The 28,000-nt window shown below is 37.8% G+C and overlaps 2 protein-coding genes across 2 annotated transcripts; both read right to left on the reverse strand.

Annotated features, from left to right (window-relative positions):
- Window positions 1-10,616: 10,616 nt before the first annotated feature.
- Window positions 10,617-16,212, reverse strand: LOC134818160 (uncharacterized). The gene is made up of 11 exons (XM_063827594.1): window positions 16,060-16,212; window positions 15,753-15,934; window positions 15,437-15,591; window positions 14,821-14,906; window positions 13,294-13,421; window positions 12,965-13,084; window positions 12,506-12,634; window positions 12,174-12,350; window positions 11,789-11,900; window positions 11,518-11,623; window positions 10,617-11,134 (listed from the first exon to the last, which is right to left on the reverse strand). The coding sequence occupies exons 1-11, from the start codon at window positions 16,206-16,208 to the stop codon at window positions 10,958-10,960; spliced, it is 1,521 nt and encodes a 506-aa protein (XP_063683664.1). The 5' UTR covers window positions 16,209-16,212; the 3' UTR covers window positions 10,617-10,957.
- A 952-nt stretch (window positions 16,213-17,164) lies between these two features.
- Window positions 17,165-27,287, reverse strand: LOC134818085 (uncharacterized). Its single transcript, XM_063827501.1, has 21 exons — window positions 27,236-27,287; window positions 26,934-27,072; window positions 25,846-26,314; window positions 24,823-24,999; window positions 24,186-24,411; window positions 23,684-24,022; window positions 23,175-23,471; window positions 22,725-23,063; window positions 22,335-22,631; window positions 21,885-22,223; window positions 21,495-21,791; window positions 20,986-21,324; window positions 20,596-20,892; window positions 20,087-20,425; window positions 19,697-19,993; window positions 19,188-19,526; window positions 18,798-19,094; window positions 18,295-18,633; window positions 17,905-18,201; window positions 17,482-17,734; window positions 17,165-17,273 (listed from the first exon to the last, which is right to left on the reverse strand). The coding sequence occupies exons 1-21, from the start codon at window positions 27,285-27,287 to the stop codon at window positions 17,165-17,167; spliced, it is 5,877 nt and encodes a 1,958-aa protein (XP_063683571.1).
- Window positions 27,288-28,000: the final 713 nt, after the last annotated feature.

A 28,000-nucleotide genomic window follows, 5' to 3' on the forward strand; every position in this document is an offset into this window, starting at 1 on the left:
AAGCTGTAACGTTATCAAAGAGTATTGCTGGGAAATGGGGAGATTAGGTTTGGCCTCTATACAGCCACGATACAGCCACTATACGTCCTTGATACGGCCACCATACGGTCTCTATTAAATTACCTCTATACAGCCACGGTACAACCACTATACGTCCTTGATACGGCCACCATACGGTCTCTATTAAATTACCTCTATACAGCCACGGTACAACCACTATACGTCCTTGATACGGCCACCATACGGTCTCTATTAAATTACCTCTATACAGTCACGACACAGCCACTATACGTCCTTGATACGGCCACCATACGGTCTCTATTAAATTACCTCTATACAGCCACGATACAGCCACTATACGGTCTTGATACGGCCACCATACGGTCTCTATTAAACGGCTTCTATACAGCCACCGGCCACGATACGGCCACGATACAGCCGCTATACGGCCTTGATACAGCCACCATACGGTCTCTATTAAACGGCCCCTTGTAGTGTATCTTTTGTTGAAGCAGTATTATTTATTCTTAACTTTATATTGCGCTCTATTACCTTGCCAGAGAGCTGAAACCCTATCTGTTTGGCTGGCAATTATGTAGCTGTTGCTACGATAATGCCTGAGCTCTCATGTTAGATCCATTGTAGGGTATATACGCGCCCTCCAAACAGGAAGTGTATGAACTCATGCATCACAGAGCTAGTGGTATTGGATAAATGAGCTCAGTTCTTCTAAGGCTTTTTGGAGTTGGTCACTTGTCCTAAACAGAGTTCTATGCACCTTGCAAACTTAGCTGTTGGTGACTCCCTGCCAGTGGGTTTATGAACAGGGGTGTTGCCATGAGAGGTTCCGACTGGGAACTCTGACAATGTTGAACGATTGTTCATGCTATTCCTTTTGATGAAGTTCACGAGTCCTTAATTATTACTATTATTTAATTATTTGAACTGTTCAAGTCTTTCTTGACTAAATCAAAGATACTAAAGACAAAGAAAAGTGCACAACCACAAGTTAAACCTTGTAGATGTAAGATTGACCACAAGGACGAACCTGAGAAAACAACTGAACACTGGGCAGTGTCTTTAAGGCAACTCTTACTTACTACACTCTATACAGCCACGATACAGTTATTATATGGCCTTGATAGGCCACCATATGGTCTCTATTAAACAGCCTCTATACAGAGGCCTCTATATTATATTAAATTTCCTTCAAATTAATCAACCAATTAAACAACTAATTAAGAACGAATACTGAGGGAAGATTGAGTTATCTGAACACTGTAAAATATTCACAAACCTGATAATATAGCTGGTAGTATAGAGTCTTCACAGCTGATTGACTGAAGTTAGGAAGTAGTTTCTTGAATAAGTCGTTATGATCTTCTACTTCTGTTCACCGAAATCTGATATACTCCACGTGAGTTTTCTAAACTTATAGTTTTAACTTTAAAATAGCGTGCTGGCTGTTGTATTATTAAATGATACTTCAAATTAATCAACCAATTAATTAGCTAATTAAGAACCAATATGGAAGGAAAATTTAGTTATGTGAACACTGTAAAAAATTGACAAACCTGATAATATAGCTGGTAGTATAGAGTCTTCACAGGATTGACAAAAGTTAGGAAGTAGTTTCTTGAATAAGTCGTTATGATCTTCTACTTCTGTTCACCGAAATCTGATATACTCCACGTGAGTTTTCTAAACTTATAGTTTTAACTTTAAAATAGCGTGCTGGCTGTTGTATTATTAAATGATACTAATATATTAAATTTCCTTCAAATTAATCAACCAATTAATTAACTAATTAAGAACCAATATGGAAGGAAAATTTAGTTATGTGAACACTGTAAAACATCCACAAATTTAGTTATGTAAAACATCCACAAACCTGATATAACCTTGGGCCGGGTAGGATAGAGCCTTCGCAAGATATAGCTCACAATAAGGATTTAGGAAATAGACTTCTTCTCAGAATCGTATTTTAAATGTTTCTTTAATTCAGCCACTGAAAAAATACTGCTTTCAATAAACAACAGTACTCAAAAATTGAAGTAGGAACATATCACAAGTTATGATGGCTGTTATAGCTTCCCTTAGCTTTCCGTTTATTTCTTAGATATTATAATCCTAGCTTTAAATCTGCCTTTGTTTTACTTTCATTATGTTGTTGATCGCTTATTACAAATGTATTTCATGATAAAAACTACTATTATATACATTATACAAACTAGGCCAAAAATATATATGAGTTTTATAACTTGGCAACAAAGTTTACGTTAATATAAAACTTCCATGTACCTGCCAAAACGTTATATAAATGTTTCGCCGACAAAGATGCGTCGATTAAAACAAGTTTACAAATCAATAATCAGGCCGGGTTCAGTGTAAGCTTATACGAAATCAAAAGGATTAAAGCTGAGTAACAACAAACTCACCGCAACAGAATTATGGGTGTAGATTCTGCAGCTACAACTGCGGAAGACCATGATCTAATGAGTCACGTGCACTTCATGTGACCCGTTGGAGAGTGCTTCGGATATTGAGTTACATATCACGAGGTTATATAACGTGACATTTCATTAGATCACTGCGGTGTTATATAACTTCCTTCCCTCTTCAACATGTTGTCAAAGACTGAAGGAAGTTATTATGGCCTGGTGGGGAGGGGACTGTTATACTCAACTCACAATTTTGTTTTATCATGTCACAACAGTGGTGTAAAGCTGAAGTTACAATTCACAGGGGAAGGGCCCTCTGTAGCTCTTCCTCTTGTCTTTTAATTACACCCTGAAGTTATGAGGATGGATCAGGGATGTATAATGTATATACATTACATTTATAACAAGTTTTCAGCAGATCATTTTCCAAAACAAATTTAGTTATGATTAGGATTGAACAGGATGTGTTGCAGTGGTATTATATTTATTATATAAGTATATACAGTTTATTAAGCATGAACATGTATTTAACTTGATATTTTCCGTACAGATTTCACTGCAACGATAGAAGCAACCCCATGCATAATACATAATATATACATAATAATACATAATATATACATAATAATATGTACTTTCATGTTCGCAGCTCTAATGAGCTAATGAGGGCCACTATAATACACATTAATCACACCATGGTTTGGTGAGTGATTAAAAGTTTACTACCGGAGTCTTATCGTGGATTTAAATCTTACTATCGAGTTGTTTTAGTCATAAAGTTTGTTCTCCAACTTGCGGATGCCGGATTCTAACTTAAGTCAGTGTAGTAACTCTAATGAACTCTTAGTGAAACTCAAATTTAAAGAATAAATTAATTTTCATATTACTGTTGCCATTCTGCCGTCGCCACAACCTAGTCCGACCTGGAATAGCATTTACATTCATGAATATTGAATACAGATTCTTAATTAACTACTTGTCTTCTTTAACTCTTTATTAATCAGTGCAGGCTATGACTTGGGCTGAATTTGGTTTACGTGATTGTGATAGTAAGGGACCCGCTATGAAAGCTAAGACACCTAATATACAGCCATTGTAAATATAGTGAACGATCTATCCCTGTCCCAAACATGTGAACCAACTTCGGCCGAAGTTTAACATTGGCCGAATTTAGCTATATCTTGGTTGATACAGTTCTCTGTTATATTATAGAGGTGTAATCTTAATATCTCTTTCAGAACGGAGGGAACTTGGGTCTGGACTCTGGGACCATTACTAAAACCTTATTACAACTTTACAACGGGTATCACGCAGTGAACACTGAACAGGATACGTGGGGTCACATGTTATGACGTAATAAGGTTGCCATGACGTCACTAGGTCTGCACGAAGTTTTCATGACGTAACCTAACTTTACAATTACAGCGGAAGCTGCAGATCTAACTAATAATCCCAGAATGTGTGTTTTCTGTCTGTCTGTCTGTCTGTCTGTCTGTTTGTAATTTCCGACCGGCTTAATCAAGAAAACGGTAAGAGTTGCGGGACTGATTTTTTCGGTAAAGTGCCGAAAAAACTCTGACGAAGTTAAATGATAAAGGTTTTTTAAATCGGTCGTTGGTAAGTGGTTTAATTGATGGTTTTGTACCACAAATGTTACATAAAATGGCTTGAGCAGAACGGTAAGAGTTACGGGGCTCGCATATGTAGCTGCATAATTAGTGTAATTGAGTTACCCGTGTAAGATTCGCTGTCTATACTATAATCTTATTAGGGGAGGGGGCACTGTTTGGACTGCAGAGAGAGAGTTCATACTTTCATACGACAATGTTATGCGTGTTCACAAATATGATAGGCTGGTGTGGTGTTAAGGGTTAATTTCTATTGATTATTGTTTAAGATACTATTACTATTGTTTAAGATACCATTGGATACGTGAGGGCACTCCGAATAGAATTGCTCACCTAATGCGGGTTTTGACTCAACGGGTAAATGCTCCTACCCTTTTTAACTGCGGCAGTGAAATCCCGGCCGGAGGCCGGGTTACACTAGTAATATTATAAATTTGAATTGGGGAGTCACTTCCACGATGCTTGAAAATTTACATTATTATGGTGTTTATTAGGCTAATAAACACTAGTAATATTATAAATTTGAATTGGGGAGTCACTTCCATGATGCTTGAAAATTCACATTATTATGGTGTTTATTAGGCTATGTATGACGTCTTAGTCCTACGATAATCTATATAGTAAAATTTACTTTACCCGTCATCTTTGTGAAGTCATTCACATTGACTTGACCGTGACGTCATTTATTTTGGATGTGACACTGTGTCCACTTTAATAGTAAAAGCTGGGTTAAAAAAGAGTTTAAATGCATTTTGTGGCTACAATTTAACGTTAAATGTGTTGTATTTTTGATAGATGACGTTGCGTTCTTGAAATTGAATTGTGATATTATTGACTTATTGAGATGATACCTTTACTCAATCTATAAATGATATTTATGGTTATTTTGTGATTTTGTAAGATACTGATTTGTGTGCACAGGGTTTCCTTGTTTGTTTGTTTGGGGACCGGTTTTTGGTACACCGGCCAATGTTTACAAAATCATATAAGGCATAACAATATAATTTTATGTAGGGTGAGAATCCTTGCCACGTTTTTGGTCAGCTTCGCCGGGGCTCATGTCTTTCCTCGAGGGAGCATTAGTGTCTACAGAAAAACTGACAAATCCTAGCGAAGTCCAATCCGAACCACATCTTCCATCAGAGGTGGTGCAGGGTCAGCTGGTTACTGAACGGATTGGCCTGGAGAAAGGCATAGTCCTGTTATTCTCAAGTTAACCATAGAGGGGGTCAGGCGCTGTTCGCTCACGGCTGGTTCTTGGAGCCAACACCCTCAGCCCCACAGAAGTGGGAGCACTGTCTGTGGTGGCTCACCCAGATAACGGACGGTGTCTCTCCTTCTTTCTTCCTGGATTTGCATTGTTGCTGGTGAGTCAGCTGGCAACAGTGTACCATACTTCATATTCATGTTTTCTTCCCCACTTCTCCTACACCTCACTTTATTACTCACTCATTCACTCACATGCCGCCTTAGGGCCGCTACCAGTTAGAGGGGATCTAACAATCAGACAAACTGCCAGCCTTAGGGCTGCTACCAGTTAGAGGGGATCTAACAATCAGACAAACTGCCAGCTATTGGAGATATAGCACTTAGATTATTTCCAGCAAACGTAAAATTAGCAATAATTACGTGAACAAAGAAATTGCCAAATTGCGACAGCAAAAGGGTCTACTCAAAATGCAAATATCCGATGCAAATTCGTGAGTCAGCACTTTAGTAAAGCGCGGAAATTGAGCCGCGCAAAGACAAAGAATTAATACAAAAATAACAAAGGAGATGGGTATATTCCATTTGAGGCTCAGGCATGCCTGGTAGGTTCCTGTCAGCCCACTAGAATGACAGGGGGCAGCCTGTTCTATCGAGTACCCGGGAGAACATCTAGGTATGGGTGGTGTTCTCCCGTGAACGAGCATTATGACAGTTTCCCTTACGGGAAACGTCGCTCACCAGGCTTTATCCTCTGGAGGGGCGGGATCACTAGCCCATGCCAAGTGACCCAAACCTACTGACACCTACAACCAGAGGAACCCCAATAGACGTTAGTCACTAATGACGGACGTAGCCTCCCAATAGGGAGGTAAAGTGGGTGCCCCAACATAAAAAAAAAAAAAATATAATTTTATTTAATATATTATATAAGTGAAAATGAGAGCTGAAAATTATGACGTAACCTTTATCGTTTATTTTTTATAAAAAAACCAAAAAATTTAAAATTAAAACTTGCATATCATGATTTATTTATCAAAAACATAGTGAAAAATAATTTGATTTGATATGTGATACGACAGATGATCACACGCACTGTTTTATTATATAAGCTACTTGTGTTGGTAATTAACAATTAGTGAGCAGGGCAGAGTCGATAGTATAGTGCTCTTTATAGTGCTCTGTTTGAACCGTTGTTAAAATAAAGAAAAGTAAATGAGCTCATGTCTTATCAGCACCTGCACCTGCTATCATGACAGTGAATGGGCAGTGAAAAATGTGGCATATGGTTGATAGTGACTAGTGTGCTAATATAATCGCCTAGTTTTACTTATTCCGCAGGTAATTCTCGGTAGTTGATTTGTTGTGTGCCCGATCTTGTTGATTTACGTAGCCCGAGTAAATTATGGAACAGAAAAGGTGGCCATTCTTCATTGTGAGCTTTGTAGTTCTATCATTACACGCTTTGCTGTTCCTTATAAATGCTTATTGAGAAAATACTTATAGATGGGCAAGTTATATGCGACTAATATAATGTTGTGCTCGTTAATAGCTAATATAGTAATATAGGACCTTTATAGAAAAAATAAGCGCGTAGATCTGGATGAGAGTACGTTGTTAGCCAGTTGATATTGTCGTCATAAGACGTGCCATACTTTGGTATATCAGAAGGGAATAAGACTTTTATCGACGACGGCAGAAGGCCAGGCATGTAAGTTATCTTATGCATCAGAGTCAGAGCATTTTATATAGTGTCTATCTCAATGAAACAAGAAATTCAATGAAACAAGAAATTTAATTTTAGCACATTTTACAGAATAAAAGATGTAAAACAATTCATAAAATATAATGCCCATTTGGTGTATGACTTTTTGTCCTTGACTGCTTGTTTGGTTTTGGAAGGACAGGTTACTAACGGGGCAAGGAATGCGCGTGCCTGGGAGCTTTTGCACACACCAAAACGCTAGTTCAGTTAAGTTTTTAGAGACAAGGCTCAAATTAGGACTATAAGAAAAATTGTTAGCAGACATTAGGGGTTCTGTTTAAAGTTTTTACTATCTAGGTTGCAGTCTTGTTGTGACAAAAAGTCTACACTAAAACATGTTTGATTTTATATTGTGTAGTTCAATGATTAAAAATGCACCTTCAAGGTGGATATTGGAGAGCAGGCGAAAGATTATGGCTTAAATTTATCAATGGTTATAATAAGCTATAAATATTTTAAACTATACAATGCTAATTAAAAATTTCTTTATACTTCATTCTCAAATTAAAATTTAAAAATTCAAAAATATACATTCATTTTATTAAAACTTTCTCACACATACTTTACTCACAGGACAAGACTTGGAAAACAGTAGCCTAGGGTAATTTAATTTAGATGTGTGTGACCAGCCAGTCATAATGTTTGGAAAATAATATTTGTGCAGTCAAAGTCTTTTACGGTCCAATCAAGCAGGGCGTGGTTATGTTGATTAGCTAGTAGCGCACGTTTTAGCTTTCCTCGCAAGCACATTACACTAGTAGTAAAATCAGTCATTCTGAACTTTGGGGTTAAAATGTTAAAAATTTTGGTTGATCTAGTGTTGTGATTGTCAGGTGGGTCTGCCTGACAGATTAGAAGGCAGGGTTTCCTTGATGAACATGTGTAACCCTCATGTAAGGATATTGGAGCACGGAATTTCATTATCTTGTAGAGCTCCAGGTAACTGTGGTATGTATATAGATTTTGTACAGCTAGAATATTATTATGCTTGAATATCGGTTTGGTGTGCTCTTTTATGAAGAATTTTTGGTCTAGTTTCTGGTGTCCTATAGGCCTAGTACGTGCACAAGTCTTAAACTTATCAAGGTACGCCAGCCTATCACCAAATAGTACTCTGAGACAGTACTTCTGAGCAGTAAATAATGAGCTTATACGTTGCTTCGCTGCCCCACCCCATACAGATATACAGTAAGAAAGATGTGATTCGAACAGGGTATAATATAATTGTTGGTGTAGAAATTCTGGAAGGGAGCAGCGGAGTCTACATAAAGTGGATGTGGAATGATTTAGAGTTCGCTTAAGAGCTTTGATGTGATCTTCCCATGATAGGTTCTCGTCAATTATAACACCCAGAAATTTTGCGGATGAAACCTTTTTGATTGGAAAGTTGTCTATAGTTAGTACACCTTCAGGGTGTGATAAAATCTCTGATTTAGAACCTGCCATGGTGGGTTTGAAGTGTATGTAGCAGCACTTGGACATGTTTATATGTAACTTATTCGCTCTCATATAAGACTGTAATGATGACAGAAGCTCATTTCCTCGTTCATATGCCTCACGTTTTGTTTTGCCGACAACAAATATATTGGTATCATCAGCAAAGGTAACAAATGACCCGAGTTTAGAACTGTTTGTGATGTCGTTCATATAAAGAAGAAATAGGAGAGGTCCAAGAATTGAACCCTGCGGGACACCAAATTGAATAGATAGGGTATCTGATTTTTCTCCTACAACTTCGGTGTATTGTTGCCTGTTTGTCAAGTAGCTTTTTATGAGGTTATTTGCAACTCCTCTCACTCCACATCCCTCTAATTTTATAAGAAGTGTTGAATGATCGATGGTGTCAAAAGCTTTGCTTAGGTCAATGAATATTCCTAAAACATGATTCTTAAGTTTAAGAGATTTCGTAATTAAATCTACAGAGTAATTAACTGCATGAGATGTAGAGTGAGATTTCCTAAATCCAAACTGTGTCTTCGATATAACTCCCTGGGAGCTAACAAATCCGTATATTCTAGAATATATGAGCTTTTCAAAGATCTTACCGAAGACGGACAGTGTGGAGATAGGACGGTAGTTCTCGATTTCTTCTGGGTTACCTTTCTTATATACAGGTGTTATTTTACCAGTTTTCAGGACATCAGGAAATATACCTTGGGTCATAAGGATATTGAAGTAATTCGACAATACAGGTGCAATTACATGAGATGACTTTTTTACTACACTTATTATCTGGCTGTCACTCTTGATGTTAGCATTATCAGAGCGAGCAGGGATGGACGCACGGCCGTCAGGGTAGTGTGTTAGGAGGCAGGAGCAGGCATCAGTATTGAAATGTGGTATCTTCGATTTCAATCTGTCCATAACGGACGTCATGAATCATGATGGTGCAGTCGGGGTAGTCCGTCGGCTCGTGGTGAGTATTTCCGTAGCTATACGGGTATACCCCCGCTTGCCAAAGTAGACCACCTTAATGCCATGACTGCTGGGCTCTATTATCGGAATTTTCTGGAAAATTAATTAATTAATTTCTTGAACAAAAGAACATACCGATCCAGGGAGGAAGCTGTGTAAGTGGTTTTTATTGTGCTTACTGGCCCGTGACAGTGTACCCTGAGGATGGCATAGTCCCTGACAACACCCCTTCCGATTGCAAAATTGGCGACACAGTTTTTATAGATGGGAGTACTTATTAATATTACGGTGCTGTTATCATCGGTTGGACACATTCTCAGGAGTATGGAGAACACCCCAGCCCAAACGGCTCTGCAATTGAATTGGAAGATTGAATTCTAGAAAATCTTTTTAAATAATCTTCTACGACGAATCCAGTACCTTAAGTGGCTAGATCTATTTGCCTAAGAACTAACCGAGGCCGCTACAGAGTGATAATTTGATGTTGCCTATACACCTTAGGCTTAACCCATTAGGGACGACGAGTTTTAAAGTTTGTTGATTTTGATGTCATTTAACACACTAGGTCACTTCACTAAAATGAGATATCCACAAAAGCTAATCTGTATCTCGTTTACTTTAAAAGATGCAGCTATGGTCGCATACGACCCAATCGTCCGGGTCGCAAACGACCCATCACGTTTTTGTTGGCTATTATCTAGCGCCTCTGTCAAACCCGTAACAGTACACGATATCCTTGCAATCGTGCCTGTTAGCTGTTCTTTGTTCACAGCGTTCACCTCTGAAATTAATATTTAGTTAGAATAACTCTATGAATATTGAAACTGAGAACGTAGAATGAATGATAAACGTGCAATTTTAGATTATTGTCATTTATTATCATCTTTTTTATAAGAATCATTCTTATAAAAAAATTCTAAGAATGCTTTTTTTTACATTGATTGAACGTAAAAATCAAATCATATTGTATTTTAGTTTTGCTTCAACCGACATACCAATTTAATAAAACAAATATTTAATAAAACAAATACTTATTTTTACGGCACAATCAAACAATATCAATAGTAAAATAAATCAGGGGAGGTTTGAAGAGGTTTCAAGTGCCGAATTTGAATTTTGCCTTACAGTCTATAGGAAACGAAAATTTAAACAATATATTGTTTATTCAAGAATTTATTTGCAAATTATAATACTTTTACATCTATAAATGTCAAATCTTCACAGGGAAAACTACAAAAAACAAAACTTCAGACTGTTCAGGTAACAGAAAAAAGAACGGGAAAAAAAAACTGTGGTCAGAATAAAGTTAACACAAAACAAAAAAAATGAAATAATAGTAAATAAAAGGCAGCTATCATCAAATGAAATCAAAACATTCAACATTGTTAAAGCAACAGTCATGATTTAGGAACATTGATAGATTATTCATATTTTAGTCTTATTCTTAACAATCGCTCATTATTGAAATATAAATGAATAATATTTTCCCAATTTGTGTCGATCTAGTCATCCGTTGGGCTGATGGTTCTGCAACAGGGAGTAAGAGCAGTGTGATCCCATCTTCCCGTTGTGGTATCGCACCTGGCCTCAGTTCTATCCTCGTTCATTATCACATAGGTCGGATCATCATCAGCACAGGTAACTTTGAACGTGTAGTCGCTTGAGCCGGCCACTTTCTCCTAGAATTGAACAAATATTTCAAACAGAAGACAGAAAGTAATTAATTGAATTTCCATGATCTTAATTTCTCTTGTATTCCGCTACCAGATTATTACATCGGTCCATACAAATAAACCTGGAAAAACATAAAGATAAGACATTTTTGCATTATATAGAATAATCAGGTCATCTAGCCAGACATGAAGAACTTCTGAGTCATAAACTTCTCTTCTGGGAACCCCTTCAAGGACATCGTCGAAGGGGAAGACCACACCTCACATATATTGACATCCTTCGGAAGGACACAAGGCTTGACGACAGCAAGGAGATTAACAAACTCATGCTGGATAAACAGATTTGAAAAAAAAACTATCTCTGTTATTTCCTCTCTAGAATGATTCACCTTTGTAAGTACTGTGTTTGGTGGTTTAGTGAGGGGTCTACACCTCCTCTTCATCGCAAGTTTCACTTTGCTTGTTGTGTATTGTTGGCCATTCTCGAACGTAAATCTGAAAGAAAAGTTATTCAATTTCATGAAGAATCGTGCTCATTATATAGTTGATCAATCAAACATAAAAACTAATTTCTAACAAATTAATTACATCCTTCCATTGGAACCTTAGTAGCTTTAAGTTTGCGTGACATATTTTATGAAATTTTAATTTTGATATTACTTGAAGTAGTAGGACCCATCATCACAGGAAAATGCTTTCTTCATCTCATGGTTCACTTCAAGAGGACGTGAGGACATACTCGGTAAATTCACCGACACTTCTTTACCACTCTCTGAAGAGTGAAACTATTAGAATAAAATGTGGACATTTCATTCTTTGAAATGCTAAGGGATTGCTCCTTCGACCTGAACCACCGAATCTTGGCATCAAATATTTCCACTACCAAAACTAAAATATTGAATTAAAAATATGTGTTGATTACATTGAAGTTGTACATGTAGAGATGTACTCGAGTGAGACCATTTCTTTGATAAAACGTTCTCACAAGTAGTTGAATTGAAAATATTTTCTCTTTTTTCTAGATACTGAAATCATCTTAACTTACGTTCATGAACTAACATTACACTTAATGGTTCGGGTCCAAATATCAACGCTACATGAAAGAATGCAGATTTGCCCTCAAAGTCAGAATCGACCGCTGGCACATTGGCTGAGACAGCTTTCAAAGTGATCAAACCCGTCGTCACTTCGAAACCAAACATTTCAATCCGAGCCTTGTATGCTGAAATACAGGTGTTTCACAATGTGAATTGTAATATTAAATTATTGAGAAGGACGTGTTGAATATTTTTTAACGATCCAAAACATTCTTAGAAAAGTAAAAAACAAATAAAAAATAACAGGTTTAGTTACTTGACTGAGTGCTTGATAATTCACCTGTAATATCGGATGTCTTTATCTTATCAATGACCAGGGTTGCAGACATGACACTGCGATCGTCTAACTTTGAGAGGACGTTATGGTAGCCGGCACCTGTTCCGAGATCTTTCCAGTTGCTGTTCACGCCTGCAAGTGTAGAATTTTTGATGATGATAGATAACTTTTGGGAAGTCGATGTGATAAAGTAAAGTGCAGTAAAACCCTGCAAAGTGCAGTAAAACCCTGCAAAGTGCAGTTAAACCCTGCAAAGTGCAGTAAAATCCTTCAAAGTGCAGTAAAATCCTTCAAAGTGCAGTAAAACCCTGACTTAACGCAGAGTTTGGGGGAAGAAAACAACCGCGGTAAAACGGGGTTTGCGGTAAATCGGTTCATATTATTGATGTGATAAAGCAAAGAACATATTATTTAACAGAGCTAAAACTTTAACGTGAAATAAGATTCTAATTATATTCTTACCCTTTAGCTGCAGCCAGGTAACGGTTACACTTGATGTGCTAGAGGCTGTGAAATAAGCAGTGAGCTTGAGCCTTGCTCCGGAGATTGCCCACTTTGTTGCGGTGTCAACAAATGTCTGTCCTGTTGAGATAAGATAAGCTAATACCAAGATATAGATAGGTTTAATTTATTAAACTCAAAGTTAAAACATATCAACATGCAAGTTCTATTCTCCCCCTCCCAACAACCGTTTGATAATTAATTTCCCATTTGCAATTAAAACTCATGTCACCATAGTAACACTACTAGTTACCATAGTAATACAGAAAAGTAAGTTATCAACTGAGTACCTATTAGAAAGATTTTTCCGGTAATCGAAATTTCTGAAGGCAACCTCGAATTGATAGTGTATTTGTACAAATACTCCTTTTTTGAGAGGTCCTCCTTGCCGTTTACTGTTGCAGTCGCTGAACCTGATCTGAGAGCAGGGCCAGGTGTTCATTACTCATTAGTGACCAGCGTATGCTGGGGGGGGGGGGGGGGGGGGGGGGGGGGGGGGGATTATTTAAAACATATAAGTGATACGAAAAGTTTGTTTTAGCAGGAGCTTTCAAAATACATGTGTAAATCGTCTTCAGCTTAGAATATTTAAATAGTATAATCAGGGTTGTGAAAAACGTAATTGGTAAACTCAAAAAACGTTCAAAACGTGCTTTTTTCTATTTTTTTCAAAAAACGTTCAAAAAACGAGAAAAAACGTTCGCATAATCTAATCAAGCCGGCTCACGTGAAAATTCAAAATGTAGCGGTATGACCAATCAAACTTGCCAGTTGTGTTGACTGTTGAATACTCTTGCTTTCTAAGTTGCTGTACATGTAACACGAATAACTAATAGGGGTGGAAATCAGCTGCCGTTTCATCTTTCTATCAGTAAGCAAGAAATGAGATTATGACAATGCCACCTACTAAGAGAGCAACATTAGATGTTGCTCTTTCTGGAAATATTTGATACTTTCTGGAAATATCAAATATGAAACATCTTAATATGCGCTAATTTATCATTTAAGTTATAGAAATTTCTATATTGTATAGTCTCAGTCTCGCACGTTTGTTTAGCTGCTACACATACATATAATAATCTGACGGTAGGTATAATATAGCTGAGTCTGGAATGTTCGCTTAACTACAATAATAAATTGAGTAATGAGGATATGTGATGGATCGTTTCGATACTTTGCAGTTTTAATAGGAATGTAAGTGTACAGTGTAACTGAAGACTGCAATCTGCTTATGTGATTGTGGCCCCGGCACCAGTTTTCGTACTTCGCAGTTCGCTGGTAGTCGGTGACCGTCAAAAACATTGTAAATTTCCGTATAAATCACAACGTTTTTTAAATGAATACGTAAAAACATGTTAAAAAAACGTAAAAACGCTCCAATTCTAAAAAACGTAAAACACGTATTATATAATAACTCGTTTTTCATTGATCCAATGATATAGTTTAGTCCGAATCCGATGATAGAAATTACAATTGACTGAAATTAAAAAGTTGTCATATCCTAAAAATGAGTTCGCATTGGAATAATTTTGGAAAAAAATCTCAACGGACTTTAACTTGGACGGACCTTGAACGGACGGACTTTATTTGAACAGACATTAAGATGAACGCTAGGACCTCCAGCGTTCAATTAATGTCCGTTCAAATAAGGTCCAATAAGGTAGCTATTTTTAATATTTAGAACTTGATATTTTACAGACGATATCCTGCGATTAGGTCGATTAAGTCGATAAATGTGCGAAATGGAGATCTTTTAAAAAATTAATCTTTTTATACAATCTATGTTGCACGGAAATTAGAATCTATTCGTAAGTTACCTAAAAAATGTAACAACTTCTTTGAACAGTATCCCATCACTATTGACAGTCGTATTTTCCACTTTTGTCTGAATCTCGCTAATACCCTGAAAAAATCACTGGTTAATAATAATATTAATAATATAACAATCAATCAATACTATGTACCAACATTCATAATAGTACGAACCTTAGTAAGCAAAAATTTGAATCTTCAAACATAGTTTTCATCATCATCTATCTTAAATATTTAAGTTAGTCACTTTATCGAATTTGACAATCCTTATCTACAGAGGATAAGGAAAGATCTTATCCGTCGGCAATTCGGTAATGTAGCTACGCACGGTTAAGGCACGGTTAATGCACGGTTAATGCACGGTTAATGCACGGTTAAAGCACAGTTAATGCACGGTTAAAGCACAGTCAAGGCACAGTTAAGGCACGGTTAAGGCACGGTTAAGCGTTAACCATGCCTTAAGTGACCGTGCCTCAACCGTGCCTTATGTAACCCTTGTGCCTTAACCGTGTCTTAACTGTGCCTTAACTGTGCCTTAACTGTGCTTTAACCGTGCCTTAACCGTGCGTAGCTACATTACCGAATTGCCGGAAAGATGAATCTATGACAGGGGATACGTACAGTTGCAAACTCCACGTTGGTAGTGGAAGGTTTGTACTCTGACCAAGTAGAGAAAGTAACCACAGCCCCGTCAGAAGGTGTTATCATAATCCACTCAACGTTCAAGGTTAGTGTTATCAAATTCAGGTTGCTACTAGGTGTCTTTATTGCATGTCCTGGAGATATAAATCCGAATTAATGAGTTTCTTAGAATAAAATTATTCCTTAAACACCCAATTTTCCATGTTTCGTACATAAATCTTGATCGCCCCACTCAAGAGAGTAAAAACACACAGTTACTAAAAGCTGTAAGATTAAACCAAAAATATAAGCAAACCTGTACTGTACATAGCTTTGCACTGAAGGCTCCCTACGGCAGCCTGGGAATGAGTGAAGGAGATTATCGACGTAACATTCGTTGCTGTCCTGACTTTCTCCGCCAGAGTGAACTTCACTATCTCGTTGTCCTTGTTGAGTGTCACTCCTTCCTCACTGATAGTCTTACCGTCTAGCTGCCACCTTGACAAAATGAGGTTAGTAAGTTCCACAAAGATGACTTTGTGTATTTACCGTGTTTAAAGTTCAACACTATGGTGTGTAGTCAATAATTACAATATATTTAGGCTGACATAAAGAAAACGTACTGTATGTAGGAGAGGTTAGAGTATGTAAGACCGTTTAAGACTGTACAAGTAACTGCAGACGTAGTCCCAGCGGTCCCCCAAACAGAGTGAGGAGTCTGTGTGCCACTTGCACTGACCCCCTCAACAGTCAACTTGTCATAGCTCTTCATTGTTCCGTCTGATGATAATCAACAAATTAAATTCCCACTTACTTATACATCCAGATTTCTTAATAAAATGTGATAAAAGTTATCAAATATAAAACATTCCGCTTATCACCTTCCATGCTTTAAATTTTAAATATCCAATAAAATGAACCAACCACCGCTTTTTTTGGAGAATGAACAACCCCAGACGCCATCAGTAGAATTATCAATGTTCAGTGTCAACGTCGACGTTAAGCCTGTGTTCACTGGGTTCCTGAAAAATTATTCGTTTAAAAATGCTGTCTATTTCACATTGAAACTAACAAAATAACAAAAGTGTAGACTGTTTTCATTTTCCAATGTTTCCTTTTTAAATGTATCATTATTGTTTTATTTCATACCTGCAGGCACGAGTTTCACATTTCTTCCCGTCAATAGTCCAAGAGAAGACTCCTTCGCTAAAGACAGTAGAAAAATATCGACAGGTCAAAGTAATATCCGTTCCGGTAAAGACACGACATCCTCCATTTGGCCGTAAAGACAAATCTATGGACATTTGGATGAGCTTGAAGTTGAAACAATTAACAAATTATGATTTTTCAAACTCGCATGGAAAAAACTATCCATTTATCTAAGATATAAAAACTTCCCATCCCTAATTTTGTGACCCTTATAAGTACGCAGGAAGGCTACACATATAATAATTAGTGTCCTCATACTCACTGTAATTAGTGTAATTAGTGTAATTAGTGTAATTAGTGTAATTAGTGTCCTCATACTCACTGTAGATTTGAGATTTGACAGCAGCAGTATGGTTTGTAACTCTATGTTCGTTAGATGTAAAGAGGCACACATAAGTCTCGTTTAAGATATTGAGAGTCCCAGGAATAGTTAAAGTGATAGTTTGAGAACCGTTTGCGGTGATAAACCCGCCATCAGTAACGGTATAGCCACCTTGGTTAGTTGCTACTGGAACACTGCTAGAAGTAGTCCATTGAATCGAGTCTAGCTCCTTCGTCAGACCAGTTACAGTACAAGAGATCGTCGCCTTTGTACCGAATAGTTGTATCGTGTTGACCGTATCGACACCTGCAAATCAATGAACTTATACTGTGGAGAAGGGGGGCTATTCACATTTAACAATCTTAATAACCCATAACACGTTATAATATATAACATATACCATGTAAATACAATCATTTGAATATTACCTAGTTCCAGAACTTTGGCTACAACATTTACGTCGGTAGATGCAGGCGATTCTGTGAACTGAGACGAGGTTACCAAGCACTTGTACGTGAAGGATGATTCAGCAGCAAAATCAGCCAGTTTGGCAGTCTTGATGTTGAGTTCTGCCAACTGGATACCATCAGCATCAACAGTTCCTTGGCTGACAACGTAGTTGGTGGTGTCCGAGATTGAAACTGGCGTTCCACCAGGATCCTTCCAGACCACATTAACAGGGGTTCCACCTACGTCTAGTTCTCCGATATTGCAAGTCAACGTCTGATCTACAGCGGTCGTTATAGACTTGGGTGTTGAGGTGACAGCTGAATTGTTTGGTTCATGTTAGAGGATATTATCTTTATTACACGTACATAATTATTCGTACAGCCACACATTTACACCACTCAAGCACTACACTTTTACAAGTTTAAATAATAATAAAACGTCACCTTCAGGATATACATTACATACAACTTTAAGTTACAATACTTACTAAAGACTTTGGAACTGACTTCAGTTTTCTGATCTGTTAAACCATGTTCAGTGGAAGTGATAACACACCAGTAAGTTGCATCATTATTGTTCTTATCAGCAGGAATAGTCAGAGTGGTAGTTTGAGTATCTACTTCCAACGATGCCGGAACAACGGTGTAGCCTTCTAGACTCGTCACATCAATATCCTCAGAAGTGGTCCATTTTGTGACACCAAGCTCCTCTGTCAAACCCGTAACAGTACACGATATCCTTGCAATCGTGCCTGTTAGCTGTTCTTTGTTCACAGCATTTACCTCTGAAATTAATATTTAGTTAGAATAACTTACCACTGAGTGTCCGACAATCTTTGAACTTCCTTGATTAACAGTATGACATATTCTAAACTCACCCAATTTTAGAATGTTAGCTACAACATCTACGTATTCAGATGCAGGAGAATCTGTGTATTGGGAAGATTTGACTGAGCACTTGTAGGTGACTGATGATGGACTACTAAAACCATGCAGCTTTGCAGTTTTGATAGTCAGTTCTGCTGCCTGATTTCCGCTGCTATCTACCGTCCCTTGGTTCCACCCATAGTTGGTGGTATCCGGTCTTACAACTTCTTGTCCAGCACTATCCTTCCAAGTTACAGTAGCAGGGGATCCACTATTGTCTAGACCTCCGATATTGCAAGTCAACGTCTGATCTACAGCGGTCGTTATAGACTTGGGTGTTGAGGTGACAGCTGAATTGTTTGGTTCATGTTAGAGGATATTATCTTTATTATACGTATATAATTATTTGTACAGCCATACACCACTCAAGGACTAAACTTTTACAAGTTAAAATATTAATAAAACGTTACCTTCAGGATATACATTTCATACAACTTTAAGTTACAATACTTACTAAAGACTTTGGAACTGACTTCAGTTTTCTGATCTGTTAAACCATGTTCAGTGGAAGTGATAACACACCAGTAAGTTGCATCATTGTTGTTCTTATCAGCAGGAATAGTCAGAGTGGTAGTTTGAGTATCTACTTCCAACAATCCCGGAACAACGGTGTAGCCTTCTAGACTCGTCACATCAACATCCTCAGAAGTGGTCCATTTTGTGACACCAAGCTCCTCTATCAAACCCGTAACAGTACACGATATCCTTGCAATCGTGCCTGTTAGCTGTTCTTTGTTCACAGCATTTACCTCTGAAATTAATATTTAGTTAAAATAGCTTACCACTGAGTGTCCGACAATCTTTGAACTTCCTTGATTAACAGTACGACATATTCTAAACTCACCCAATTTTAGAATGTTAGCTACAACTTCTACGTAGTCAGATGCAGGAGAATCTGTGTATTGGGAAGATTTGACTGAGCACTTGTAGGTGACTGATGATGGACTACTAAAACCATGCAGCTTTGCAGTTTTGATAGTCAGTTCTGCTGCCTGATTTCCGCTGCTATCTACCGTCCCTTGGTTCCAACCATAGTTGGTGGTATCCGGTCTTATAACTTTTTGTCCAGCACTATCCTTCCAAGTTACAGTAGCAGGGGATCCACTATTGTCTAGACCTCCGATATTGCAAGTCAACGTCTGATATACAGCGGTCGTCATAGACTTGGGTGTTGAGGTGACAGCTGAATTGTTTGGTTCATGTTAGAGGATATTATCTTTATTATACGTATATAATTATTCGTACAGCCACACATTTACACCACTGAAGGAGTACACTTTTACAAGTTTAATTATTAATAAAACGTTACCTTCAGGATATACATTACATACAACTTTAAGTTACAATACTTACTAAAGACTTTGGAACTGACTTCAGTTTTCTGATCTGTTAAACCATGTTCAGTGGAAGTGATAACACACCAGTAAGTTGCATCATTGTTGTTGTTATCAGCAGGAATAGTCAGAGTGGTAGTTTGAGTATCTACTTCCAACCATCCCGGAACAACGGTGTAGCCTTCTAGACTCGTCACATCAACATCCTCAGAAGTGGTCCATTTTGTGACACCAAGCTCCTCTGTCAAACCCGTAACAGTACACGATATCCTTGCAATCGTGCCTGTTAGCTGTTCTTTGTTCACAGCATTTACCTCTGAAATTAATATTTAGTTAGAATAACTTACCACTGTGTGTCCGACAATCTTTGAACTTCCTTGATTAACTGTATGACATATTCTAAACTCACCCAATTTTAGAATATTAGCTACAACTTCTACGTAGTCAGATGCAGGAGAATCTGTGTATTGGGAAGATTTGACTGAGCACTTGTAGGTGACTGATGATGGACTACTAAAACCATGCAGCTTTGCAGTTTTGATAGTCAGTTCTGCTGCCTGATTTCCGCTGCTATCTACCGTCCCTTGGTTCCAACCATAGTTGGTGGTATCCGGTCTTACAACTTCTTGTCCAGCACTATCCTTCCAAGTTACAGTAGCAGGGGATCCACTATTGTCTAGACCTCCGATATTGCAAGTCAACGTCTGATCTACAGCGGTCGTTATAGACTTGGGTGTTGAGGTGACAGCTGAATTGTTTGGTTCATGTTAGAGGATATTATCTTTATTATACGTATATAATTATTCGTACAAACACACATTTACACCACTCAAGGACTACACTTTTACAAGTTGAAATATTAATAAAACGTTACCTTCAGGATACACATTACATGCAACTTTAAGTTACAATACTTACTAAAGACTTTGGAACTGACTTCAGTTTTCTGATCTGTTAAACCATGTTCAGTGGAAATGATAACACACCAGTAAGTTGCATCATTGTTGTTCTTATCAGCAGGAATAGTCAGAGTGGTAGTTTGAGTATCTACTTCCAACGATCCCGGAACAACGGTGTAGCCTTCTAGACTCGTCACATCAACATCCTCAGAAGTGGTCCATTTTGTAACACCAAGCTCCTCTGTCAAACCCGTAACAGTACACGATATCCTTGCAATCGTGCCTGTTAGCTGTTCTTTGTTCACAGCATTTACCTCTGAAATTAATATTTAGTTAAAATAGCTTACCACTGAGTGTCCGACAATCTTTGAACTTCCTTGATTAACAGTACGACATATTCTAAACTCACCCAATTTTAGAATGTTAGCTACAACTTCTACGTAGTCAGATGCAGGAGAATCTGTGTATTGGGAAGATTTGACTGAGCACTTGTAGGTGACTGATGATGGACTACTAAAACCATCCAGCTTTGCAGTTTTGATAGTCAGTTCTGCTGCCTGATTTCCGCTGCTATCTACCGTCCCTTGGTTCCAACCATAGTTGGTGGTATCCGTTCTTATAACTTCTTGTCCAGCACTATCCTTCCAAGTTACAGTAGCAGGGGATCCACTATTGTCTAGACCTCCGATATTGCAAGTCAACGTCTGATCTACAGCGGTCGTTATAGACTTGGGTGTTGAGGTGACAGCTGAATTGTTTGGTTCATGTTAGAGGATATTATCTTTATTATACGTATATAATTATTCGTACAAACACACATTTACACCAGTTAAACACTACACTTTTACAAGTTGAAATATTAATAAAACGTTACCTTCAGGATATACATTACATACAACTTTAAGTTACAATACTTACTAAAGACTTTGGAACTGACTTCAGTTTTCTGATCTGCTAAACCATGTTCAGTGGAAGTGATAACACACCAGTAAGTTGCATCATTGTTGTTGTTATCAGCAGGAATAGTCAGAGTGGTAGTTTGAGTATCTACTTCCAACGATCCCGGAACAACGGTGTAGCCTTCTAGACTCGTCACATCAACATCCTCAGAAGTGGTCCATTTTGTAACACCAAGCTCCTCTGTCAAACCCGTAACAGTACACGATATCCTTGCAATCGTGCCTGTTAGCTGTTCTTTGTTCACAGCATTTACCTCTGAAATTAATATTTAGTTAAAATAGCTTACCACTGAGTGTCCGACAATCTTTGAACTTCCTTGATTAACAGTACGACATATTCTAAACTCACCCAATTTTAGAATGTTAGCTACAACTTCTACGTAGTCAGATGCAGGAGAATCTGTGTATTGGGAAGATTTGACTGAGCACTTGTAGGTGACTGATGATGGACTACTAAAACCATCCAGCTTTGCAGTTTTGATAGTCAGTTCTGCTGCCTGATTTCCGCTGCTATCTACCGTCCCTTGGTTCCAACCATAGTTGGTGGTATCCGGTCTTATAACTTTTTGTCCAGCACTATCCTTCCAAGTTACAGTAGCAGGGGATCCACTATTGTCTAGACCTCCGATATTGCAAGTCAACGTCTGATCTACAGCGGTCGTTATAGACTTGGGTGTTGAGGTGACAGCTGAATTGTTTGGTTCATTTTAGAGGATATTATCTTTATTATACGTATATAATTATTTGTACAGCCACACATTTATATACATTACATACAACTTTAAGTAACAATACTTACTAAAGACTTTGGAACTGACTTCAGTTTTCTGATCTGTTAAACCATGTTCAGTGGAAGTGATAACACACCAGTAAGTTGCATCATTGTTGTTGTTATCAGCAGGAATAGTCAGAGTGGTAGTTTGAGTATCTACTTCCAACGATCCCGGAACAACGGTGTAGCCTTCTAGACTCGTCACATCAACATCCTCAGAAGTGGTCCATTTTGTGACACCAAGCTCCTCTGTTAAACCCGTAACAGTACACGATATCCTTGCAATCGTGCCTGTTAGCTGTTCTTTGTTCACAGCATTTACCTCTGAAATTAATATTTAGTTAGAATAACTTACCACTGTGTGTCCGACAATCTTTGAACTTCCTTGATTAACTGTATGACATATTCTAAACTCACCCAATTTTAGAATATTAGCTACAACATCTACGTAGTCAGATGCAGGAGAATCTGTGTATTGGGAAGATTTGACTGAGCACTTGTAGGTGACTGATGATGGACTACTAAAACCATCCAGCTTTGCAGTTTTGATAGTCAGTTCTGCTGCCTGATTTCCGCTGCTATCTACCGTCCCTTGGGTCCAACCATAGTTTGTGGTATCCGTTCTTACAACTTCTTGTCCAGCACTATCCTTCCAAGTTACAGTAGCAGGGGATCCACTATTGTCTAGACCTCCGATATTGCAAGTCAACGTCTGATCTACAGCGGTCGTTATAGACTTGGGTGTTGAGGTGACAGCTGAATTGTTTGGTTCATTTTAGAGGATATTATCTTTATTATACGTATATAATTATTTGTACAGCCACACATTTATATACATTACATACAACTTTAAGTAACAATACTTACTAAAGACTTTGGAACTGACTTCAGTTTTCTGATCTGTTAAACCATGTTCAGTGGAAGTGATAACACACCAGTAAGTTGCATCATTGTTGTTCTTATCAGCAGGAATAGTCAGAGTGGTAGTTTGAGTATCTACTTCCAACGATCCCGGAAGAACGGTGTAGCCTTCTAGACTCGTCACATCAACATCCTCAGAAGTGGTCCATTTTGTGACACTAAGCTCCTCTGTCAAACCCGTAACAGTACACGATATCCTTGCAATCGTGCCTGTTAGCTGTTCTTTGTTCACAGCGTTCACCTCTGAAATTAATATTTAGTTAGAATAGGTTGACTCGCTAATGCGTCACTTGAATGTTTCCCGCTCAATAATAATGTTAATTATTATGATCATAAACCAGGATTGTGCACAAAGTAATTAATATACAAGTTTTAACTGCGTTAACAACAGAAAATTGATTCCATTTACAAAAATTGTTTTCAAACTTCTTGAAACACATTTATTTTGAATTTACCCATTTTCAGAATGTTTGCTACAACATCTACAGCTGTAGATGCAGGTGATTCTGTGTACTGTGATGAAGAAACCGAGCACTTGTACGTGAAGGTTGGCTGATCAACAAATGCAGGTAGCTTGGCAGCCTTGATGGTTAGTTCTGCCAACTGGATGCCAGCACTATTAACAGTTCCTTGGCTGACAAGATAGTTGGTGGTATCCGAGACTGAAACTGTCAAACCATCAGGATTCTTCCAGACCACATTAACAGGGGTTCCACCTACGTCTAGTTCTCCGATAGTACAGGTCAGCGTCTGATCTACAGCTGTTGTCACCAACTTGGCCTCCGAACTGACCGCTAAGATTGTTTTGTGTTAGAAACATTGAAATTAAAACTGAATTTAAGTTATTCTAACAAAAACAGTGTTCTCCATCAATATTTACTACTGATCAAACTATACTGATCATACTACTAACTAATGCTTTTTATCAAGTTTGTGCTACTAATATGGCTAACTTACTAAATGTTTTCGAATTGACGACCAAGGTCATATCTTCTTGATCTTGTTCAGCGAATGTGATTACACAGTTGTAAGTTGAATCAAGCATGCTTTGAGCACCAGGAACCGTCAATACTGTAGTTTGAGAACTGCCATCAAAGCCACCTTCATCAAAGGTATAGCCATCCTGGCCAGAGACGATAGCTAAGTTGTTAGAGGTGGTCCATTTCACACCATCTAGCTTCCTCTTCAGACCAGTTACTGTACAGGAAATCAAAGCCTTTGTACCAGCTAGCTGCTCTTTATTGACAGCAGTCACGACTGAATTAATAAATCAAATTTTCATTTCTTCCATATAATTTAATTTTGTACATTATATATGTATAACTTAATCACAGTTTTTCTGCTTGTTTTTGCATTTAAACTTTTCAAATAAATGTATCATTGATCATTCACAGGTTAGCCTAGATAATGTTCCAAATCTAACTCCGAGAAGATGTTCCAGAACAACAACAATTCCATTTACTGAATAATATTCTTAATTGACTAAATAAGATTATCTTTCTTATAGTTTTCAGTAGCCATGTAACGATTAAACAAAAATGGGCACCGAAACCCACTTTTCAAACTTAAAATTGGGTTTTTTCGTCTTCTATACCTGGACAATCGTGAGTGTTGCAGTTTTGGCTCTCAGCAGATGATCCAGAACAACTGCTTCCTCCATGAGCCGGAGTAGGGTTAGTACAAGTTCTACTTCTTGTTTGCGTTCCTGTTCCACAAGATGTTGAGCAGGACGACCAAGATGAGAACGAGCTCCAGCCTCCGTTAACAGCAACTGAATATAATTATTAATTAACTAAATAACATTATTTTTCTTATAGTTTATAAAGACTGTAAGGGGTCTCTTTTTATCTTTATTAGCACAAATAAACAAATGAATCCAGTTCGACTTCCACTTTCCCTAAGGGGGCATACATACATTTGTGTTTAAAACTATTTAAAAAGAGTGGACACACATTTTCTGCTTTAAAGCAAGTCTAATTTTGTGCTAGTAGGTGCTTATGATGGGACTCTCCACAAGCCACTACAAGATACATGACCTCGTACAACCCTACCGGCAGTGGCATCCGCTTGGACTACCGACTTCCAAAATAATTATGTGCCCTCATGCTAATGTGTTTATTTTTTTGAGTAATCGAAGAAACATTTCAGCGTAAACGTTTTAGCGTTTTAAAAAATCATCAAAATGACCGCAAATCCTTTCACCAGTTTAGGTATTACAGCCCCTAGCATGACTGTGTAGAAATAAACCTAACGAGTTTCTGATATTTACCCCTCACCATGCTAACTCACACCTTTATCAAATAATAATTGATTCATCACTATAAATATTGCTAAATTTCATGAAAATAATCGTTACTGACTATTCCAAAATTTTAGTTCAATGGGGTTGCTGACTGCGTGAATTTGATTAAAATCGGAGTTACACAATTCAACTAAACTGCATAGTGCATACTCGCTACTCCAGATAGCAAAGTTTAACTTGTTACTTGCTCCAGAAACTTTGAAAGTTAATTCCATCCATTAGTGATATAAGTAATTTTTGTGAATACCAAATCAGTTCCATATCTCCCAGTTCCATATCGTACTTACCAGATGAAGATTCACATCCTGAGTTAACCTCGATCACATTACCAGTTCTGTACTGACTTAGAATACTTTCCCAGGTAATGAATCTGACATTATCGAACTTCTTTTCCACTTCAGAACATCTGCCACCTTGATACAGCTCTGCAACTTCTGTCCCGCTTAGTTCCTTTCCAAATATATTCAACTTCATCAGCTGTCCTCCGAATACGTCTGATCCATCTGAGCTGCCACTCCACCCACTGTATTGTCCCAGGAGAATGTAGCCGCCCTCTTCTAATGGAGAAGTATTGTCAACTCTGTAAGACCATACCAGAGTTCCGTTGTAGTATACCTTTAGTGTTGCAGAGCTTGTGGACCAGCTCTGGCATTGGTGGGTCCATGTGTTTAGCGGCACTGAAACAGACACACTGCCACCGCTGTTGTGAATGAAGTTCCACCCTCCAGCGTCAGAGATGAGGATTTCGTGAGCATGAGTACTTGTTGCGTAGTTTATCCAGGTTCTATAAATCCCAGTCTGCTGTTTCTTAACCCATGAGCATACCGTCAGAGCGTGTTAAACATTACTCATATCAGGGTAGAATCTAACGTAATCACTGACTGTGGTGCCAAATTGGAGAGCTGAAAAAGTAGACCGGTTAATTTGCTCGAATTTAGAAAAGCAAATTGGCAAAAGGTGCCGAAACATCACAGGATGAGATAATGTAAAGGGTATAAATCACGTACGAGGGAAATTAGTTTAAAAAACTCTAGAATGGTTTGAGAACGTAATTAATCATTTTCGTTTCCAGTGATAAAATTCATAAAACTTGCCTATGAACACGATATAAAATCTCACCTGGATCAATAATTCTTCCGATGATAACTATTTCATTTACATCAGTAGCACCGTAATTTCCCCTATCTATAAAAACTGTGTCACCAATTTTACAATCGGAAGGGGTATTGTCAGGGACTATCCCATCCTCAGGGTACACTGTCACGGGCCAATAAGCACAGAAATTTTGATAACCACTTACACAGGTACACGTGTCTCTCGAGCATATGTGCTTTTTATACGGATAAGACAAAGTATTAATGTAATAATGCCGCACTTCTTCGATACAGTATTTCGTATCTAACGTAGCTTTAAACCAGGAGTCAGATCCGCGAACAACAGTTTCAGTGAGTATTTCCCTGTCTATGGCATTATCTGCGTTAGCCTGATTTGAGAAAGATACGGAAACAGGTGTAATCTCACCCTGTACTCGCTGTAAATAACCTGAAATAATTAAAATGATAAATCATTGTGTTTTATCAATTATCAACTATGTTTTACTAACCTGCTTTTTACAATTTATACAGGTATAAGATAGCTATAAGACTCACAAAAATGAAGGAATTAATTAATTTTGGATAATAAAGTTGTGTAATTAAACATTTACCCTGGAGGGTTGAACACAACAAAGCTGTAAGAATGAGTATCCTTATCTTCATTAGATCAGCAATAATTGCCGCTACATTAGAATATCGTTTTTCCAATTTGTCGAATTAACTGATCACTTTAACGTTACATAATATCTGATATGACTGAAAATACTCATAATGTCACTGTAAGAAGTCAGTATATTGGGAGGTTTGGTGTATTGGAAATCTCACTAACAACCAAATACCTTGAAAATAACCAAATACCTTGTAAAAGGTTGAAAGTTCATGAATACACATACATTATTATTATTCAACGGTCATCAGACATCAATATTAATTCCATTTTGAAACTCGGACAGTAAGTTGGTAATGAGAATTATGCTTAAGAAAAGTAAGAATGTATGTATCAAAAGCATTTTGCACCGCAAATCATCCAGTGGCGTAACGAACGGCACCGCTAACCCTGCCATGAGAATTGAGAGGATGCCAAATCTTCTTTTGGATATGGGACAATTTTGAAAAACTTAACTTTAGTGCTAGCAAAATCGTGCGTATTGCTCTAGACACATATTATTTTAAAGATTTCATCGGCAAATCCTCTCGAATCCTACCTATGGAACCTATTGAGAGGTTTAGAAGTAGGCATCCTCACGGCCATCACGCAATCTGCGGACCACCTCCTTGACTGCACCAGTCTATTATCGAGTTAGAGTTTCTGCACTGTATCCAGGAGTAGGGGGCTTGTCTGGAAGGGTGTCTAAGAAGTTTCCAAAAAATGTGTT

This window comes from Bolinopsis microptera, chromosome 7, assembly GCF_026151205.1.
Source record: "Bolinopsis microptera isolate Bmic1 chromosome 7, MBARI_Bmic_1.0, whole genome shotgun sequence".
Taxonomy (NCBI): Eukaryota; Metazoa; Ctenophora; class Tentaculata; order Lobata; family Bolinopsidae; genus Bolinopsis; species Bolinopsis microptera.

Bases quoted from the DNA above. Each gene is read 5' to 3' on its own strand.
- LOC134818085 (XM_063827501.1), bottom strand. From the start codon at position 27,287: ATGAAGATAAGGATACTCATTCTTACAGCTTTGTTGTGTTCAACCCTC. The intron at 26,315-26,933 runs GTTAGATACGAA...TGGGATTTATAG, and splicing joins GACTCCTGGTTTAAAGCTAC to AACCTGGATAAACTACGCAA. The intron at 23,064-23,174 runs GTAAGTATTGTT...CAAACAATTCAG, and splicing joins AGTCAGTTCCAAAGTCTTTA to CTGTCACCTCAACACCCAAG.
- LOC134818160 (XM_063827594.1), bottom strand. From the start codon at position 16,208: ATGAAGAGCTATGACAAGTTGACTGTTGAGGGGGTCAGTGCAAGTGGC. The intron at 13,085-13,293 runs GTACTCAGTTGA...TTATCTCAACAG, and splicing joins CGGAAAAATCTTTCTAATAG to GACAGACATTTGTTGACACC. The intron at 12,635-12,964 runs GTAAGAATATAA...CTACACTTGCAG, and splicing joins TACCTGGCTGCAGCTAAAGG to GCGTGAACAGCAACTGGAAA.